Raw genomic sequence first — 19,084 nt, 5'->3', positions numbered from 1 at the left:
AAAAAAGTTCGATAGGTTAGACGTAGAGAAGATGTTCCCACTTGCGGGCGAGACCAGAGCTAGAGGCCATAAATATAAGATAGTCGCTAATAAATCCAATCGGAAATTCTGGAGAAACTTCTTTACTCAGAGAGTGGTGAGAATGTGGAACTCACTACTGTAAAGTCCTTAATCTACAGCATGAAACCACACGAGGCACATTCTGGGGACAAGGTCACTCTGTGACCTGCTCTCTTTATTTACAGGACTCCAAAGACAATGACCTGCAAGGGACCTCACTTTTTATACCTGTGTGACCAGGTAAGGAGTGTCTCCCACAAGTTCATCCCTTGTGGTCAAGGTGTGCATCAAGGTTGAGTGTATACAGTAATACAGTGGTGTTACATACATGACAACTACCACAGGGAGTAGTTGAGGTGAATAGTATCGATGCATTTAAGGGGAAACTAGATAAGCATATGAGGGAGAAAGGAATAGAAGGATATATTAATAAAAATATAAGAAATAGGAACAGGAGTAGGCCAGACGGCCTCTCGAGCCTGCTCCGCCATTCAATACAATCATGGCTGATCTGATCATGGACTCAGCTCCACTTCCCTGCCCGCTCCCCATAACACCCTATCCCCTTATCGTTTAAGAAACTGTCTATCTCTGGCTTAAATTTATTCAATGTCCCAGCTTCCACAGCTCTCTGAGACAACGAATTCCACAGATTTACAGCCCTCTGAGAGAAGAAATTTCTCCTCATCTCAGTTTTAAATGGGCGGTCCCTTATTCTAAGATCATACCCTCTAGTTCTCGTCTCCATCATCAGTGGAAACATTCTCTCTGCATCCATCTTGTCAAGCCCCCTCATAATCTTATACGTTTCGATAAGATCACCTCTGAACTCCCATGAGTAAAGGACCAACCTACTCAACCTTTCCTCATAAGTCAACCCCCTCATCCCCGGAATCAATCTAGTGAACCTTCTTTGAACTGCCTGCAAAGCAAGTATATCCTTTCGTAAATATGGAAACCAAAATTGCATGCAGTATTCCAGGTGTGACCTCATCAAAGCCTTGTATAGCTGTCGCAAGACTTCCCTGCTTTTATACTCCATCCCCTTTGCAATAAAGGCCAAGATACCATTGGCCTTCCTGATCACTTGCAGTACCTGCATACTATCCTTTTGTGTTTCATGCACAATTACCCCCAGGTCCTGCTGTACTGCAGCACTTTGCAATCATTCTCCATTTAAATAATAACTTGTCCTTGATTTCACAAGTAAAATGCTGTCTTCTGAAGTTCCACTTTGGAGAGGCTGAGTTACCTGTCTGGTCTTCACTAGGGATGTGGTACCAGCAGGAAGGATATACTTGCATTAGAGGCTGTTCAGAGAAGGTTCACTAGGTTGATTCTGTAGATGAGGGGGTTGACTTACAAGGATAGGTTGAGTAGGTTGGGCCTATACACATTGGAGTTCAGAAGAATAGAGGTGATCTTATTAAACTTATAAGATAATGAGGGGGCTTGACAAGGTGGATGCAGAGAGGATACTTCCACTCATAAGGATAACTAAAACTAGGTGACATAGTCTCAGAATAAGGGACCGCCTATTTAAAACTGAGATGAGGAGAAATTTCTTCTCTCAGAGGATTGTAAATCTATGGCATTCTCTACCCCAGAGAGCTGTGGAGGCTGGGTTATTAAATATATTTAAGGCGGAGATAGACAGATTTTTGAACGAATAGGGAGTAAAGGGTTATGGGGAGTGGGCAGGGAAGTGGAGCTCAGTCCATGATCAGATCAGCCATGATCTTACTGAATGGCGGAGCAGGCTCGAGGGGCCAAATGGCCTACTCCTGCTCCTATTTCTTATGTTCTTATTAGCACTACACAGCATGCAATTGGTGTAGTGCTGTTGCAACTCATTTCATAATTGTCTTTAATAAGTTTCTAAATATAAAAGAGTATTTTAAAAGATGAGAGTAAATCGAACTAGATAAGGAAAACTTAGGCCCAGGTAAGTCTTGGAGACTCCCTGTTACCCTGGCAACGATGCCCCAGTCCAATGAACTCTCAGCGGTTGCTCGATACAACCCCATGTGAGGAACAGGGCAGAACATCCAATAATATAGGAAATAACTGTCGCAATCGATGACATTTTAAAATCTCTCTTTGCGGGTACGTTTCTTGATGCGGGTCTCGTTCCGTGAGGATCTTTCAGACTGAAGATGGTCACCGTGACAATCAGCATAACCCTGCTGGATGTGAAGGTAATGGGAGTTAGACAGGGTTCAACCAGTGATTTGTGTTCCAGCTTTCTCCCCTCCTATCTTCAAAGTGCTGACTCATGCTGCAGTATAACTGCCTTCTAGTACCTCACCCTAATGTGTGACCACAGTGGGAGCAGGCAGGCTACTTAACCATGAAGGCATCACAGTTGGGTTTGATCCTGGCAACAAATCCCAGCCTGAGCCTGCCTTTGAACACACACCCACGTGCACAGACACATATACCTGCACACACGTGCATACATATACCTGCACATGTACACATGCATGCACACATATACATACGCATGCACATATACCTGTACACACCCACACACTTTCCAGCAGGAGTTGCTTTAGCCCAGTAGAGGACACCTGAATCAACACAGACTGGAGATGGAATTTGGGCTCTTCTGGTACCACACTCTCTCCCCTTCCCCTCCTCTTTCCCTCCCAGTCTCTCTCTCCCCAGTCGCTCTCTCTCCCTCCTGCTCTCTCTGTCTCTCGCCCAGACTCTCACTCTCTCCCCAAAGTCTCCCTGTCTCTCCCCTTCACCCCCAGTCTATTCCCCCTCTACCCAACCTCACTCTCCCAGACTCTCTCCCCCATCACATTCGCTCCCCAGTCTCTCTCTGGCACCACCCGCCCCACTCACCAGCTCCTTTTCGGAAAGCACTGTCTCCTTGCTTGGGAACAGTTCTGTAGGTGCAAGTTACTCTCCAGTTACTGCTCAAATGGCCATGCTTCCCATGAACCTGGAAGGTGGGCGTTGCCAGGCCATGGGCGGGAGAGGGGTAATGGTTTCTGTAAATTAAACACATGGGGCAGCCATCATAATACACGGCCTCCAGTACCACTCCACCCCCAATCTGGCTGACTGCGCCTCCTACTCTTATTGAATATATAAATACAAACTGAGGAGTAGGAGGAGCTGTCGGTCAGATTGGGGGGTTGAGAAGAATACCCCCAAGTGTACTGGTGTCACACTCTCCCATTTCACTATCTCTGTAATCTCCTCCAGCCCCCAACCCCCGCCCCGAGATATCTGCGCTCCTCTAATTCAGCCCTCCTGAGCATCCCTGATTATAATCGCCCCACCACTGGTGGCTGTGCCTTCTGTTGCCTGGGCCCCAAGCTCTGGAACTCCCTGCCTAAACCTCTCCGCCTTGCTACCTCTCTTTCCTCCTTCAAGACACTCCTTAAAACCTACCTCTTTGACCAAGCACCTGCGCTAATTTCTATTTCTGCGACTCGGTGTCAAATTTTGTATCGCATAATACTCCTGTGAAGCGCCTTGCGACATTTCGCTACGTTAATGGCGCTATATAAATACATAGTGTTGTTGTTCACTCACCAGTCATACTCTTGTCCCTTAATTGGTGCAAAATCACGGTCTAGTTTGCATTTTGGGGCCATACTCCAAATATTGAATATATAAATACGAATTGGAATCTCAACCTGCCCCGAGTGGGCATGGGCCTAAGATACAAACCAGACTCAAATTTGACGGCAATTACAGGACAAGAGTATGAGAGGTGGGTGAAATGGAAAAGTGTGACTCTGGTACATTTGGTGCTGCTCTGCTGAAATTTAGGGGCGGAGGCCAATTTGTGGGGGCAGAGTGGAAGGTGCTTGACTCTGCATCGAATCAGTGCAGCACCGGACCCGGAAGTGCTTTCATGTTGACGCTTGGTGCCTGAGATGGGAAGGTGATCCATCTCCTAGCTCTAACAGCCCCCACCTCGACGAGCGCAACATTGACTGATCACAAAGACAAAAAAGTCACTCCACAAACTGCACACACCATTGTCAAAAATGTCCACGGTCGGAGCTCCTAGCTGAGTGTTCGAAGCCTCAATGAATCTGAGCAGGGCAGATACTTCAGCCTCCAGGTGATTGACCGTTTGTTCCAGATTCTGAGGTAATCCAGAGAGGGAGGAAAAAAAAAAGCCAAATCAATCATAATTCATCGACTGGCTAAAAAAAGAAAGAATTTACATTTATATAGCATCTTTCGCGGCCTCTGGACATCTCAAAGCACTTTACAGCCAATGAAGTACTTTTGAAGTGTAGTCACTGTTGTAATGTGGGAAACGCGGCAGCCAATTTGCGCACAGCAAGCTCCTACAAACAGCAATGTGATGACTAGATAATAAAAACAGAAATGGCAGGCCTGGCTCGGACCCATATGGGTTCCCATAGCAACACCTTTTATTTGGAGGAAGTGAGTGGAGCCAAAGGAGAAATGGGATACGTAGAACATTCTTTGTTCCAGTCCTACTTGGGTCCTCTCCCTCACCTCTTTGTCCGGTACATTGATGACTGTATTGGTACCATTTTCTGCTTTTGCCTCAAACTGGAAAATGTCATAAACTTTGCTTCCAATTTCCACCCCTCACTCACCTTCACATGGCCCATCTCTGACTCTTCCGGTCCCTTCCTCAAATTCTCTGTCTCCACTTCTGGGAATAGACACTAATATCAATATCTGCTAATAGACCACTATAAGCCCACTGACTCCCTCAGCTATGTTGATTACACTTCCTCTCACCCTGTTTCCTGTATGGACTCTATTCCATTCTCTCAGTTTATCCATCTCCGTCGCATCTGTTCTGACAACGCCACCTTCCATACTAGTGCTTCCGATATGTCTTCCTTTTTCCTCAACCGAGGATTCTGCCCCACCGTGGTTAACATGGCCCTCGACCGTGTCTGTTCCATTTCCCGCACCTCTGCTCTTACCCCTTCCCCTGCCTCCCAGAACCACAATAGGTTTCGCCTTGTCCTCACCTTCCAACCCACCAGCCTCCACGTTCAACGGATCATCCTCCGCCATTTCTGTCAGCTCCAGCGCGATGCCACCACCAAACACATCTTCCCCTCCCCTTTCCAAAAGGACTGTTACCTCCGCGACACCCTGGTCCACTCTTCAATCACCCCCAACAGCCCCTCCCTTCCCCACGGCACCTGCCCTTTTACTTCTTTCCTTCCTACTTTCCAGGACCCCAAACACTCCTTCCAGGTGAAACAACGATTTACTTGTACTTCTTTCAATTTAGTATACTGTACTTGCTGCTCACAATGCTATCTGCCCTAAACTGGAGAGACCAAACACAGATTGGGTGATCGCTTAGCGGAAAACCCTCCATTCAGTGCGTGTGACCCTGAACTTCCGGTTACCTGCCATTTTAATTCTCTGCTCCACTCCCACTCTGAGCTCTCTGACCCCAGCCTCCTAGTGAAGCTCGAAACACGAAAAACAGCACCTCCATTAGCACTTTACAAACTTTGAGTGCAACAATTTCAGATCATAATCACTGCTCCCATTTTTTCAGACAGCAACTATTGGTAATGATTCTGCGATTGCCATTTACATCTCTCTAGACCCATCTTGTTTCTTTATTTGTCCCATTACTACACCCTTTCGCCTCGCGCCATCAGGCCTCTCCTGCCGTCCACCCTATCACAGAGCTTCCCTTTTGTTCTTTCCTCCTCTCCCCGCTTTCCCTGCCTCTGTACTTGCTTAAAACCTGTTGCATCTGTAGCTTTTTCCAGTTCTGATAAAAGGTCATCAACCTAAAACGTTAACTCTTTCTCTCGACACAGATGTTGCCTGACCTGCCGAGTATTTCAAGAATTTTCTGTTTTTATTTCAGATGTCCAGCATCAACAGTATTTTGCTTTTCATGATGTTAGTTGAGGAAATATTGGCCAGGACACCAGATAGACCTCCCCTGCACGTCTTAGAGTGGCATGGGATCTTTTACATTCATCTGAGAGAGCAGATGGGGCCTTGATTTAACATCTCAGCCAAAAGACAGCACAGCACTCCCTCAGTACTGCACTGAAGTGTCAGCCTAGATTCTGTGCTGAAGTCTCTGGAGTGGGACTTGAACCCACAGCCTTTTGATTCAGAGGCGAGAGTGCTAGCCACTGAGCCACGGCTTACACCAAATAGCCCCGTCTTTAGTGTTAAACTGTCTCCTCTTTCAGACGCTGATTGACCGGCTGTACATTTCCAACATGCCATGTTTTTATTTCAATATTTTTTAATTGGAGATTGAGACATGTCTGATGCTCATCTAAAGGTGGAAATCATCTGCGGAAAGGGTTAGATAAAGATGGGTAGGAGGAGGGTTGTGATGAGCGTAAGTGCCAGCATAGACTGGTTGGGCCGAATGGCCTGTAAATTCCGACCTGACTTGGAAATATATCGCCGTTCCTTCATCGAACAGCACTGTGAGAGCACCTTCACCACACGGGCTGCAGTGGTTCAAGAAGGCAGCTCACCACCACCTTCTCAGGGGCAATTAGGGATGGGCAATAAATGCTGGCCCTACCAGCGACGCCCACAGCCTGTGAATAAATGAGAAAAGATATTGAACCTGGTGTTGCTGCACCCAACCGTGAATGTTTTATGTTACCTTTTCTACAACATCCAGCCGCTTGTGGAGTTCTTTGTCATCTTCACACCACTGTGTGTCATCCCTCCGAGGGTCAGCTCCTGGAACAAGAGTGTCATCAGTGAATCAATAGCTTCTGATCTCTTTCCCCACTCATCTTCTCTCTGATGCACTCGTTCTGCCCCTTTCCAGCAGAACAGGTAGTCAATGAATGCTTACTGGTTGCAGATGAAACAAATTTTTTTTTTAACCATACGTGAAAGCGAATCATTTTAAATTCATGCGAGACTTGCTCTGGTGCTGTGCTCTGAGCGCTGCCACCGTATCATTGCTCTGAGTCTCAATAAACTGCCCAGCCTCTTCAGAGAACAACCATCAATGCTTGGTGACATCTAAGTGTAAATGAACATGTCCGCCCGCTGCCTTTCACTCTCCAATCCCCGTGTAACGCCTGCTGGGATGCAATACTCGTTGTTATAGCAACAGCGTTCTTTTGTGTTCTCTATTATTACACAGTTATCTTAGCAATAGGAGCCGGCCTTTCACCACATCAATGCTGCAGCAACAGAAGCTCTCAGAGTTGGGATAATTCCACACTCCCGCTCTCCCAATAGGGATCCAAGATCACAGGGAGCAAAGGATCGGGGAATTGCCCTTATTATTACATCATTACCCGAGCAACAGGAATTGACAAAAGACCAGTCAGCCTAACATCGGCGGTGGGGACGTTTTATAATAAGCTGGGACAAAATTCATTGGCACTTGGAAAAATATGGCTCAATAAATGAAAACCAGTATGGATTTATAGAATCACAGAATGGTTACAGCACGGAAGGAGGCCATTCGGCCCGTCGAGCCCGTGCCGGCTCTCTGCAAGAGCATTTCAGCCAGTCCCACTTCCCCGCCCTTTCCTCCAAGCCCTGCAAATTCATTTCCTTCAGGTACATAACCAACTCCCTTTTGAAAGTCACGATTGTGTCTGCCTCCACCACCCTGTCAGGCAGTGCATTCCAGATCCTAACCAGTCGCTGTATAAGCAAGTTTTTTCTTATGTCGCCTTTGGTTCTTCTGCCAATCACCTTAAATCTGTGTCCTTTGATTCTCAACCCTTCTCAACCCTTCTGCCAATGGGAACAGTTTCCCTCTATCCCTCTGTCCAGACCCCTCATGATTTTGAACACTTCTATCAAATCTCCTCTCAATCTTCTCTGCTCCAAGGAGAACAACCCCAGTGTCTCCAGTCTATCCATGTAACTGAAGTCTCTCATCCCTGGAATCATTCTCGTAAATCTTTTCTGCACCCTCTCTAAGGCCTTCACATCCTTCCTAAAGTGCAGTGCCCAGAATTGGACACAATACTCCAGTTGAGGCCAAACTAGTGTTTTATAAAGGTTCATCATTTCCACATTTTTGTACTCTATACCTCTATTCATGAAGCCCAGGATCACGTAAGTCTTTTTAACCGCTTTCTCAACCGACCCTGCCACCTTCAACGATTTGCGCACATATACCCCCTGGTTTCTCTGTTCATGCACCCCCTTTAAGCTTGTACCTTTTAGTTTATATTGCCTCTCCTCATTCTCTCTACCAAAATGTATGACTTTGCACTTTTCTGCGTTAAATTTCATCTGCCACATGTCCACCCAATCCACCAGCCTGTCTAAGTCCCCTAGAAGTCTATCACTATCTTCCTTACTGTTCATTATACTTCCAAGTTTTGTGTCATCTATAAATGTTGAAATTGTGCCCTGTACACCCACACCATGTTATTAATATATATCAAGAAAAGCAGTGGTCCTAGTATTGACCCCCAAGGAACACCACCGTATACCTTCCTCCAGTCCAAAAAACAACCGTTCACCACTACTCTCTGTTTCCTGTCGCATAGCAATTTCCATATCCATGCTGCCACTGTCCCTTTTATTCCATGGCAAGCCTATTATGTGGCAATTTGTCAAATGCCTTTCGGAAATCTGTGTACAGCCAGCCTTTCTAGTACCTCACCTTTATCAATTTTTATCCCGTCCAGTATCTCCTCTACTTCCTCCTTCACTGTCTATGGCAGCATCTTCTTCTTTGGTGTAGACAGATGCAAATTACTCATTTAGTCCCTCAGCCAATCCCTCTGCCTCCATGCATAGGTCTCCTTTTTAGTCCCTAATCAGACCCAGCCCTCCTCTTACTACCCGTTTATTATTTATTTGCCTATAGAAGACTTTTAGATTCCCTTTTATGTTGGCTGTCATTCTATTCTCATACCCTCTCTATGCCCCTCTTATTTTCTTTTCCACTTCTTCTCTCAACTTTCTATATTTAGCCTGATTCTCAGATGTACTCTTGACCTGACATCTGTCATACACACTCTTTTTCTGCTTCATCTTACTCTCTATCGCTTTCGTTATCCAGGGATGACTTTAGTTGTCCTACCTTTCCCCCACATGGGAATATACCTCGACTGTACCCGAACTATTTCCTCTTTAAAGGCAGCCCATTGTTCCATTACAGTTTTGCCTGCCAATCTTTGATTCCAATTTACCCGGGCCAGGTCTGTTCTCATCCCACTGAAATTGGCCTTCCTCCAATTTAATATTTTTACTCTAGATTGCTCCCTGTCCTTTTCCATAGCTAATCTAAACCTTATGATACTATGATCACTGTTCCCTAAATGTTCCCCTACTGACACTTGCTCCACTTGACCTACCTCATTCCCCAGAATCAGATCCAGTAATGCCTCCTCCCTCATCGGGCCGGATCAAGAAAGTTCTCCTGAACACACTTCAGAAATTCTTTCCCCTCTCTGCCCTTTACACTATTACAATCCCAGTCTATATTGGGATAGTTGAGTCTCCCATAAACACTACTCTATAGTTCTTGCATCTCTCTGTAATTTCTCTGCAAATTTGCTCCTCTATATATTTCCCACTAGTTGATGGTCTGTAGATATGTCATTTCCTGATTTAATGTTTTTTAAAGCTCTATAAATCTTGGCTCGGAATTTGTGGTCAGCGGCGAAGCAAAGGCAATCGCTGCTGGCCCCGAAGAAAGCTTCCCAAAGAGGTCGTGATATCTCCATGGCAAAAAGTTTTCCTTTTTCAACGCGTAAGAGACTGAAGCACTCTATAATGGGGAATCGCTACCTGCGTTAAATTTCTGCTGTGAAGTCAACAAGCTAGCCAAGCAGCCAATCACAATGCAGAATGCTCACAGACCGGAACGAGGAAGTGAAGAATCTGCTTTTATTTGGACTTTTAAAAAATGTTACAAAGATTGGGCTCTCACATGGGGAAAAGGTAAACATGAAATTAGGATGAACAAACTTTTTTAAAAATTTAAAGTTTTTAAAAGTTTCTTAAAAGGGCCGTAGCCTTTGTTTAGCCGTCAATACACTGTTAAAACTCCAGTTACATCTAATTCAACAAGGCCTAACATTTAATGGGGTATTTAAAAGCGATATTACTATGGAAAAGCCCACGTTTTCATCAGTTTCACTGATTCCCCTGATTATCATCATCAACATAGGCAGTCCCTCGGAATCGAGGAAGACTAAAAAAAGTCCTTAGGTGGCTGAACAGTCCAATACGAGAGCCACAGTCCCTGTCACAGGTGGGACAAATAGTTGTTGAGGGAAGGGGCGGGGGGAACTGGTTTGCCGCACGCTCCTTCCGCTGCCTGTGCTTGTTTTCTGCATGCTCTTGGCGATGAGACTCGAGGTGCTCAGCGCCCTCCCGGATGCACTTCCTCCACTTAGGGCGGTCTTTGGCCAGGGACTCCCAGGTGTCAGTGGGGATGTTGCACTTTTTCAGGGAGGCTTTGAGAGTGTCCTTGTAATGTTTCCTCTGCCCACCTTTGGCTCATTTGCCGTGAAGGAGTTCCAAGTAGAGCGCTTGCTTTGGGAGTCTCGTGTCAGGCATGCAAACAATGTGGCCTGCCCAGCGGAGCTGATCAAGTGTGGTCAGTGTTTCAATGCTGGGGATGTTGGCCTGGTCGAGGACGCTAATGTTGGTGCGTCTGTCCTCCCTGATTATACTGATTGCCGGCTATGGGGGGAGGATGAGGGGGGAGGAGAGGAGGACCACAGCACAGCCAGTGTCGGAGCATTGAATGACCGACAGCAACTTCAGGATTTCCGTGTTTAGATGGGCATGCTCCGCATCCTGAAGTTGCGGTCAGTTTCAAAGGGGTAATAACAGCAAACGCTGTTCGTTCGTCGTTATTAGCCACCGCAAATTTCGGCACCTTTACTCTGTCTGAGGTGCCTGGGTTTCTCAGCGGCTAAATTCACTTGAATGGTACTCAACCAGGGAAATCCCAATCTGGATCTTTGCCAGGCAGAACAATGAGGTCTAATTTGGCTTTTAAATCTAAATTCATGTGGTTTAAAAAAAACACATGCACATTCATATCAATTTTAAGATGGTATGAAATAGAATTATCTTTTTAAACAATGACCTTTGAACAAGTCAGGAAGGAGGTCTCGGGTTCAAGTGCTATGCATTGTTCTTAACGCCAGAGGGCTCTCTCCACCACAGTCAGCAAGGTCCCCGCTGGACCAGTTGTAAGAACTGGAGCTGAGATAAGGGGAGACCACTGGCTCCTGCAGATCAGTGCTTTCCCCACCAGATCCGAACAACAGGAATGTTCAAAATACAAATGGCAGAACTAGCAAGAGTCATCACCTCCGTCTGCGAAATTATAACAATTAAGTGATATAATAATGGTACTATAGTGCAACAAGAGAAATGTATTCAGATAGACTTGGTAATGAGGAGCATGTTATAATGGTGGAATGTAATAAGGACAAAATAATAGATGTATGTTGTAATGAGGAGGTAGTTGTCACAATGATTATAATGGAATCCAATATTATAATAGCATGTAGTGTAACACAAAACGTTATAATGAGGGGGCGATGCAATGATTGCATATTGCAGTGAGATTACATTACAATTAAGGTGGTATAACAGGCGCCACTTTTTATTAATATGGAATGAAGGTTCAGGATTTGGAAACTGGAATAGCTGTCTGCCAGCGGGGGTCGAGGATTTTCTGTTTCTCGCCCGTCGGTTCTGAGATGGGTATTAGTAGCATTAGGCAGACATGGCTGTTGGAACCTGTGCAATTCCCTACCGCAGAGAGTTGTTGATGCCAGTTCGTTGGATATATTCAAGAGGGTGTTAGATGTGGCCCTTATGGCTAAAGGGATCAAGGGGTATGGAGAGAAAGCAGGAAAGGGGTACTGAGGTGAAAGATCAGCCATGATCTTATTGAATGGTGGTGCAGGCTCGAAGGGCCAAATGGCCTACTCCTGCGCCTATTTTCTATGTTCTATGTTTCTATGTTTGTCTTCCATATTGATCTCTGAGACACATTGAGGACCTGGGGCCCACTGTCTCCCATGGTCATTCCTGGGGCACATTGAGCAACTGTGTGGTGCCCTTGGGACCCTTTAACATATCCTCTGGTGATGGATTGGGAGAGTATGGGAGAAACACTGGACTCTCCAGACCAGGATTCACCCACCGCCCCCACAACCCACTCTCCTTTTTACAAAATCCGTTTCCTTTTTGTTATTTTCCTTTTTTTTTAATTTGCTTTATTTAACTTTTTTTTCTTTGAACCAAACGCACATTACTCTGTCAATGTTTTGAACTTTTGGCTGCTTGTATCCCTCACCATTTCCAGCACTACGCCTTTCCATGTCTTCCTCTCTTCTTGTAAATCAATTTGTATTTTAAAATATGTGTCTATTCCTCATTACAGCCAGAGAATTAAACCAACACAAAATGAAGAAGTTCACCCCCACCCCGAAAAAAAGAGTAGAAGCACTGTGGAAAACCAAGAGCTTTTGGAATAATAAACAAGTAATGTTTATCTCAACACGCGGCTGGTTAAATAAATAAATAAATCGCAAACTGCGAGAAACACTTCAAGATCCGAACTATTACCCACCGGCCGGGGTCGGTCCCAAGAGCAGCACGATCCCAGCTAGAGCCCACACAGCCCGCATGTTGCCGATCTCCGGGTCTTTCAATCCCCCCCTCTATGTCTCCACAATCCTCGCCTTTCCCGGTGGAACTGGCAGTGAAAGAGAGGAAAGTCTTGGACACCCTCCAGATCCCAGCTTCAAACTGCGCCCTTCCGTTTGAATTGCTGGCTATGGCAGGATCAAGCAGTAAACCACTCCTTCTCCCAGACTGGCCTCTCACTCATTCACTCCTCGCAGTTATTTTAAATTTGATTATAAACACTTTTCTGCAAACTATCGCTCAACTGAGACTTTTGAAATGTTGTTTTTGACCAGTCAGGTGTTTGACTAAGGGAACCAGTGGGTGGAGTTATAGGGATGTGCGAGTGGGCGGAGAGAATCATTTTTATTTTCACCGCTCCAGCACACAAATCTAAGCTAACACATAGAGACATAGAAAATAGATGCAGGAGTAGGCCATTCGGCCCTTCGAGCCTGCACCACCATTCAATAAGATCATGGCTCACCATTCACCTCAGTACCCCTTTCCTGCTTTCTCTCCATACCCCTTGATCCCTTTAGCCGTAAGGGCCACATCTAACTCCCTCTTGAATAAATCTAATGAACTGACATCAACAACTCTCTGTGGTAGGGAATTCCACAGGTTAACAACTCTCTGAGTGAAGAAGTTTCTCCTCATCTCAGTCCTAAATGGCTTATCCCTTATCCTTAGACTGTGTCCTCTGGTTCTGGACTTCCCCAACATCGGGAATATTCTTCCTGCATCTAACCTGTCCAGTCCCGTCAGAATTTTACATGTTTCTATGAGATCCCCTCTCATCCTTCTAAACTCCAGTGAATATAGGCCCAGTGGATCCAGTCTCTCCTCATATGTCAGTCCTGCCATCCCGGGAATCAGTCTGGTGAACCTTTGCTGCACTCCCTCAATAGCAAGAATGTCCTTCCTCAGATTAGGAGACCAAAACTGAACATAATATTCCAGGTGAGACCTCACCAAGGCCCTGTACAACTGCAGTAAGACCTCCCTGCTCCTATACTCAAATCCCCTAGCTATGAAGGCCAACATACCATTTGCCTTCTTCACCGCCTACTGTGCCTGCATGCCAACTTTCAATGACTGATGTACCATGACACCCAGGTCTCATTGCACCTCCCCTTTTCCTAATCTGCCACCATTCAGATAATATTCTGCCTTTGTGTTTTTGCCCCCAAAGTAGATAACCTCACATTTATCCACATTATACTGCATCTGCCATGCATTTGCCCACTCACCCAGCCTGTCCAAGTCTCCCTATAGCCTCTTAGCAGCCTCCTCACAAGTCACACCACCACCCAGCTTAGTGTCATCTGCAAACTTGGAGATATTACACTCAAGTCCTTCATCTAAATCATTAATGTATATTGTAAAGAGCTGGGGTCCCAGCACTGAGCCCTGCGGCACCCCACTAGTCACTGCCTGCCATTCTGAAAAGGACCTGTTTATCCCAACTCTCTGCTTCCTGTCTGCCAACCAGTTCTCTATCCACATCAGTACATTACTCTCAATACCATGTGCTTTAATTTTGCACACCAATCTCTTGTGTGGGACCTTGTCAAAAGCCTTTTGAAAGTCCAAATACACCACATCCACTGGTTCTCCCTTGTCCACTCTACTAGTTACATCCTCAAAAAATTCCAGAAGATTTGTCAAGCATAATTTCCCTTTCATAAATCCATGCTGACTTGGACCAATCCTGTCACTGCTTTCCAAATGTGCTGCTATTTCATCTTTAATAATTGATTCCAACATTTTCCCCACTACTGATGTCAGGCTAACCGGTCTATAATTACCCATTTTCTCGGGTAAAGCAGGAGAGTCCTCTTCTGGGATAGTTGGAAAGTGACCATAAGAACATAAGAATTAGGAACAGGAGTAGGCCATACAGCCCCTCAAGCCTGCTCCACCATTCAATAAGATCATGGCTGATCTTCTTCCTCAACTCTACTTTCCCGCCCGATCTCCATATCCCTTGATTCCCCTAGAGTCCAAAAATCTATCTGTCTCAGCCCTGAATATAGAATCATAGAATGGTTACTGCATAGAAGGAGGCCATTCGGCCCATCATGCCTGTGGCTGCTCTCTGCAAGAACACTTCAGCTGATCCCACTCCCCCTCCCTTCCCTCGTAGTCCTGCAAACTTTATTCCTTCAGGTAATTCCCTTTTGAAAGCCACAATTGAATCTGCCTCCACCACCCTTTCAGGCAGTGCATTGAAGATCATAACCGTTCACTGCGTAAAAATGTTTTCCTCATGTCGCCTTTGGTTCTTCTACCAATCACCTTAAACCTGTGTCTTCTGGTTCTCAACCCATCCGCCAATTGGAACAGTTTCTCTCTATCTACTCTATCATGACCCCTCATGATATACTGAACGATTCAGGCTCCACAGCCCTCTGGGTGAAGAAATTCCTCCTCATCTCCGTCCTAAATGGCCGACCCCTTATCCTGAGACTGTGCCCCCCTAGTTCTAGACCCTCCAACCAGGGGAAACAACCTCTCAGCATCTGCCCTATAAATCCCCTTCAGAATCTCATATGTTTCAATGTGTATATGACCATGAGTGATCAGGGAACCCTGCTTGATTTTTACCTTCCCTACCTCATGGATGCTAAAGTCAACTGTAGCCCCTCTGTTGCCCCACCTGAGATCAGCACAGACTGTAGACCATATCTAGAGACATCCTACACAGTATGGCACAGTACCTGCAATCTTCCTATTCTGTATGGCTCAGTACCACATAAAACTATTCCCTTACTTGACAGGTTGGATGCAGAGAGGATGTTTCCTCTCGTGAGGGAATCTAGAACTAGGGGGCATGGTCTCAGAATAAGGGGTCGCCCATTTAAAATGGATATGAGGATGAATTTCTTCTCTCAGAGGGTCGGGAATCTTTGGAATTCTCTACCCCAGAGAGTTGTGGAGGCTGGGACATTGAATATATTTAAGGTGGAGATAGATAGATTTTTGAATGATAAGGGAGTCAGGGGTTATGGGGAGCGGGCAGGGAAGTAGAGTTGAGGCCAGGATCAGATCAGCCATGATCTTATTGAATGGTGGAGCAGGCTCGAGGGGCCAGATGGCCTACTCCTGCTCCTATTTCTTATGTTCTTATGTTCTTACCCATCAAGCTCCAGGGAGGTTCTGGACCTGTTCCCTTTCATGGTCAATGTGCTGATTGATAGACATCAGGTAAAGAGGTCACAGCGTAAATGTGCCAGGCAACAGTCGGTGTTTAATCCGCCATGTGAGCAGGAATTAAAAAGCTACAGGTTTTTGTGAGGAGATTGAATGACAAGGACAATGTGTCCTGGTGAATTTAGAAAGCCTTAATTCACTTGGACGCAAACACTGGCCGTTTGCTTTGGCACTGTGAACGTGCCATGAAGAGCATTCAGCCATTACAGGCAAGAGGCTCACTACTTAATTAGCATCTCAGAAATCCTCGCTCAACCCTAAAGGCATGAGGCTGGTGGAGGATGGTATATGGTCACAACAGAATGAATATTAATAAATTCCAGTACTTGTATCCCTTTTTCGGATGAGACATTAAACCAAGTCTGCCCTCTCAGGTGGACGTAAAAGATTCCATGGCACCAATGTTCCCTCGAATTGTTTTTTGGCCCGCGTGGCTCCCTTAACGGGCTGAGCGGGCCATTCAAAATTCCGCGCACGTGCGTTTTTTCTATTTGAAAGCCAGCTCACCGACTGCACGGGACCTTCAGAGCGCCATGTGTGGCCACGCAGCTTAAAGGGAACATCGCAGGGCACCTATTTTGAATAAGAGCAGGTGGTTATCCCCGGTGTCCCAGCCAATATTTATCCCTCACTCAACATCACTAAAGCAGATTATCTGGTCATTTTCACATTGTTGTTTGCGGGAGCTTGCTGTGCACAAATTGGCCACCAAATTTCCTACATTACTACAGTGACCACGCTCCAAAAGTATTTAATTGGTTGTAAAACGCTTTGAGACGGCCTGAGGATGTGAAAGACACTATATAAATGCAAGTCCTTCTGCTATTAATCAAAACTAAAATAGTTAAACTTGATTACAATTCAGAATGGGCTATTTTCACCTTGCAGAATGTATTTGTGAGATAGTTAGAAAGTCATGGGCAATTGTGGTCATTGTATATTCAGACTGATGCATTGAAGAGTGATTGGAGAAGAGTGACAATGATCAATGAGTGACAAGGTGCTCTATCAATGCAAGTTGTTGTTGTTGCACGATGAAGAAGGACTCGCGAGCTGATGTTTTAGAAAAGATAATTGAGGACCACACGATTCAGGTCTTCAGATGATGAGCAGAGTGGGCTAACACAGACGCAAACAGATGGTTCAAGCTGGCATGCGATAACGGAACAGTGTACAGCATCCCTCCGGCAAGACTAGACATTGATTAAATCCTTGAAAATAAAACGTTTATAAAATCGGGATTCACGGTTTGCCCTGGTCTCCGCTTCTTTGTTCATTTCCGTGCAGAAAACAACTGAAACAATTTAAAAATATGTTCTGAGCAAAATATGTTACATCAAATGTACAGAAACAGGCCATTCGGTCCAACCAGTCCATGCCAGTTGACTCAATGGTGTTAGCTCCAGAGGAAAGCTCTATTCTGAGAGTTCCCCAGTACCTGAGATTTTCAGTGCAGTGCTGAGGGAGTGCTGCACTGTCGGAGGTGCCGTATTTCGGATGAGACGTTAAACCGAGGCCCCGTTTGCTCTCTCAGGTGGATGTAAAAGATCCCATGGCACTGTTTCGAAGAAGAGCAGGGGAGTTAGCCCTGGTGTCCTGGCCAATATTTATCCCTCAATCAACATTACTGAAACAGATTATCTGGTCATTATAACATTGCTGTTAGTGGGAGCTTGCTGTGCACAAACTGGCTGCTGCGTTTCCCACATTACAACAGTGACTACACTCCAAAAGTACTTCATTGGCTGTAAAGCACTTTGAGACGTCCGGTGATCCTGAAAGGCGCTATATAAATGCAAGCCTTTCTTTCTTTCCGTATGGCTCAGTACCAATGTACCCTCTCATTTTACTGTCGTGCGCAGTGTCTTTTCCAGCGGCAAGAGCTGATGCGTGGCCTACGGGAAATTTCCTGATCGATGCAAGGCAGCACGCCCACGCACCTCAGGTTGAACGTTGTTCAGTAGCTGGGATCTTACAGAAGGGTTTCAATCGGAATCATCGACTTCCGTTCTCTCCACAGTTGGTGAACATTTCTAGCGTTTCCTGATTTTGTTTTGAATTTCCAGAATATGCAGCATTTTGCTCGGTGTCTACACTGAGCTGCGATTGTGTAGACTGACAAATGGCAATTAATATGTGAGGACACTGAGGACATTGTAACCCCTTTCCCCCCAAACACTGAGGGCATTGTAACCCCTTTCCCCAAACACTGAGGACATTGTAACCCCTTTCCCCAAACACTGAGGGCATTGTAACCACTTTACCCCAAACACTGAGGACATTGTAACCCCTTTACCCCAAACACCGAGGACATTGTATCCCCTTACCCCAAACACTGAGGACATTGTAACCCCTTTCCCCAAACACTGAGGGCATTGTAACCACTTTACCCCAAACACTGAGGACATTGTAACCACTTTACCCCAAACAATGAGGACATTGTAATCCCTTTCTCCAAACACTGAGGACATTGTAACCCCTTTCCCCAAACACTGAGGTCATTGTAACCCCTTTCCCCAAACACTGAGGACATTGTAACCCTGTTCCCCAAACACTGAGGACATTGTAACCCCTTTCCCCAAACACTGAGGACATTGTAACCCTGTTCCCTCAAAAACAGAGAACATTGTAACCCTGTTCCCCCAAACACTGAGGACATTGTAACCCCTTTCCCCAAACACTGAGGACATTGTAACCCTGTTCCCCCAAACACTGAGGACATTATAACCATGTTCCCCCAAACACTGAGGACATTGTAACCCCTTTTCCCCCAAACACTGAGGACATTGTAACCCTGTTCCCCCAAACACTGAGGACATTGTAACCCTGTTCCCCCAAACACAGAAGACATTGTAACCCCTTTCCCCCAAACACTGAGGACATTGTAACCCTGTTCCCACAACACTGAGGACATTGTATCCCCTTTCCCCCCAAACACTGAGGGCATTGTAACCACTTTCCCCAAACACTGAGGATATTATAACCCCTTTCCACAAACACTGAGGACATTGTAACCCTGTTCCCCAAACACTGAGGACAACGTAACCCTGTTCACCAAACAGCGAGGACATTGTAACCCCTTTCCCCAAACACTGAATACAGTGTAAACCCTTTCCCCAAACATTGAGGACATTGTAACCCCTTTTGCCCCAAACACTGAGGACATTGTAACCCTGTTCCCTCAAACACAGAGGACATTATAACC

General features: G+C 45.7%; 1 protein-coding gene across 2 annotated transcripts; it reads right to left on the bottom strand.

Annotated features, from left to right (window-relative positions):
• Positions 1–1,730: 1,730 nt before the first annotated feature.
• On the bottom strand, positions 1,731–12,956 carry LOC139234730 (placenta-specific protein 9-like). 2 transcript variants are annotated; one of them, XM_070865414.1, is made up of 4 exons: positions 12,608–12,956; positions 6,680–6,759; positions 4,060–4,171; positions 1,731–2,246 (listed from the first exon to the last, which is right to left on the bottom strand). In XM_070865414.1, the coding sequence occupies exons 1-4, from the start codon at positions 12,663–12,665 to the stop codon at positions 2,233–2,235; spliced, it is 264 nt and encodes an 87-aa protein (XP_070721515.1). In that variant the 5' UTR covers positions 12,666–12,956; the 3' UTR covers positions 1,731–2,232. The 2 variants fall into 2 exon arrangements, with proteins under 2 accessions (XP_070721515.1, XP_070721516.1); XM_070865415.1 differs by having other exon boundaries at positions 1,731–2,243.
• Positions 12,957–19,084: the final 6,128 nt, after the last annotated feature.

The sequence above is a fragment of the Pristiophorus japonicus genome, chromosome 22, assembly GCF_044704955.1.
Source record: "Pristiophorus japonicus isolate sPriJap1 chromosome 22, sPriJap1.hap1, whole genome shotgun sequence".
Taxonomy (NCBI): Eukaryota; Metazoa; Chordata; class Chondrichthyes; family Pristiophoridae; genus Pristiophorus; species Pristiophorus japonicus.
Note: the sequence above shows the minus strand (reverse complement) of the source record. Positions and strands in the feature narration are given on the sequence as shown.

Excerpts from the sequence above, each read along its gene's own strand:
- LOC139234730 (XM_070865414.1), bottom strand. The coding sequence starts at position 12,665 with ATGCGGGCTGTGTGGGCTCTAGCTGGGATCGTGCTGCTCTTGGGACCG. Across the intron at positions 6,760-12,607 it reads CTTGGGACCGACCCCGGCCG|GAGCTGACCCTCGGAGGGAT; the intron begins GTGGGTAATAGT and ends CTCTTGTTCCAG. Across the intron at positions 4,172-6,679 it reads GGCTGGATGTTGTAGAAAAG|AATCTGGAACAAACGGTCAA; the intron begins GTAACATAAAAC and ends GGATTACCTCAG.